Here is a 1,577-nt window from a genome sequence, read left to right on the forward strand (position 1 = left end):
ACAGCAAAGGGAAGGTGATGCCAAACACAAAGACCATGACTCCCCCAAACATGGATATGAGGAAGTAGCTAGACACCATGACGATCAGCACGAAGGTGGTGGGGTACTCCTTCTTCAAGCGCCGGAGGATGTCTTTATTGTGGGCTGCCCACACAAAACCTGTGAACACCAACACCACCACGATTCCTCCAAGGATCATGTTGAAAGGACTCAGGAACCTGGAAGATGGAGAAAAAGAGAAAACAGATCAGCAGTGGTAGCAGCAGCAGGAAGACGAAGATCAAGCAGAGGAACTATTACAGGTATGTGTAGCTTAACATCCAAAATTAAACTGCAACCCACTGTGGTGGGATCCATTCCAACCCCATCAACTCTCCACTGGCTTTCTGAGGCTGTAAATCTGTACAGGAAGGAAACCGTCCATCATTCTCCTGTGAGGAAGCTGGTGGATGTGAACCGCTTAGCCGTCTGTTAGCACTAACCAGAGGACATTATGTGATTTGGATGTTGTGCCAATACCATATTAAAATCTACAGAAGCTGCTTCTGCTTGTTCTCAGTGCTGCTGCTGCTGGTGGTGGTGTGACTAGAGAGTCTGACTGAGGCCGGAGGAGCAGGCAGCTGTGACAGAGGCCAGAGGAGCAGGCAGCTGTGATGGAGGTTAGAGGAGCAGGCAGCTGTGATGGAGGTTAGAGGAGCAGGCAGCTGTGACAGGTTAGAGGAGCAGGCAGCTGTGATGGAGGCTGGTGGAGCAAGCAGCTTCAGCAACAGTTGGCAGAGCTAGAGCGACTGGGCAGGGAGTGAAGTGTGCCCAGCTTCGCCCACCTGACCATGGGATGAAACCAGAGAGCCAGGTCCCTCACCTCACTTGCCTGTATTCCATCCATGGTCCAGTGATGCAAACTTTAGGTTTAAGGTCTTGAAACCCTTAAGGAATTGCAGGTGGACACGCAACCATAAACAAGCAGGATATTCTTGAATTGAATACTTACTAAGCACTTTATCTAAACTGCCTCATTTAATCTTTGTAGTTTGTGTGTGTGTGTGTGTGTGTGTGTGTGTGTGTGTGTTGTGTTACAAACCTTTGAGTCATAACCAACTCAAAGCTGACCCTCCAGTGGATTTCCAGAGGCAGTTAACTGCACGGAAGGAGACTGCTCATCTTTCCCCTATGGAATAACTTCTATTTGAACTGTGTGCCATTGAGCTGGCACCACAAGGCCTTACCACTAAGCCACCAGAGCTCCCACTATGGAGTTCATTGCCCTGTGCGGTATATACTAGTATTTCTCAAATGAAGATTCTGAGGCATAGAGAAGTAACAAAATGTTGGCTCTAAGAGTCACATTTAGATAGGTTAATGTGCATCAAACAGCTCATCTCTGCTGAGTGGGAACCAGCTCATAGCTGACCCTCCAAGAGTTTCTGGAGGCTGGAAATCACACTGGAGGAGATGCTCATCTTACTCCTGCACAATAGGAGAAGGCTGTTTCACTGTTGTTGTTGTTATGTGCCGTCGAGTCGTTTCCAACTCATAGCGACCCTATGCACAACAGTCCTAAACCCTGCTCTATCCTG

General features: G+C 48.4%; 1 protein-coding gene across 1 annotated transcript in view; it reads right to left on the reverse strand.

Annotated features, from left to right (window-relative positions):
• Nucleotides 1-1,577, reverse strand: part of LOC102847117 (PRA1 family protein 3-like) — a gene marked incomplete at its 3' end in the record, with an annotated part of 61,389 nt that overhangs the window by 5,775 nt on the left and 54,037 nt on the right. The window contains exon 2 of the mRNA XM_006895943.1: nucleotides 3-218. Coding sequence (XP_006896005.1) covers nucleotides 3-218 — 216 coding nt within the window. The remainder of the gene's footprint in view (nucleotides 1-2; nucleotides 219-1,577) is intronic.

The sequence above is a fragment of the Elephantulus edwardii genome, unplaced genomic scaffold (assembly GCF_000299155.1).
Source record: "Elephantulus edwardii isolate Elephantulus edwardi_28Jun2011 unplaced genomic scaffold, EleEdw1.0 scaffold00177, whole genome shotgun sequence".
Taxonomy (NCBI): domain Eukaryota; kingdom Metazoa; phylum Chordata; class Mammalia; order Macroscelidea; family Macroscelididae; genus Elephantulus; species Elephantulus edwardii.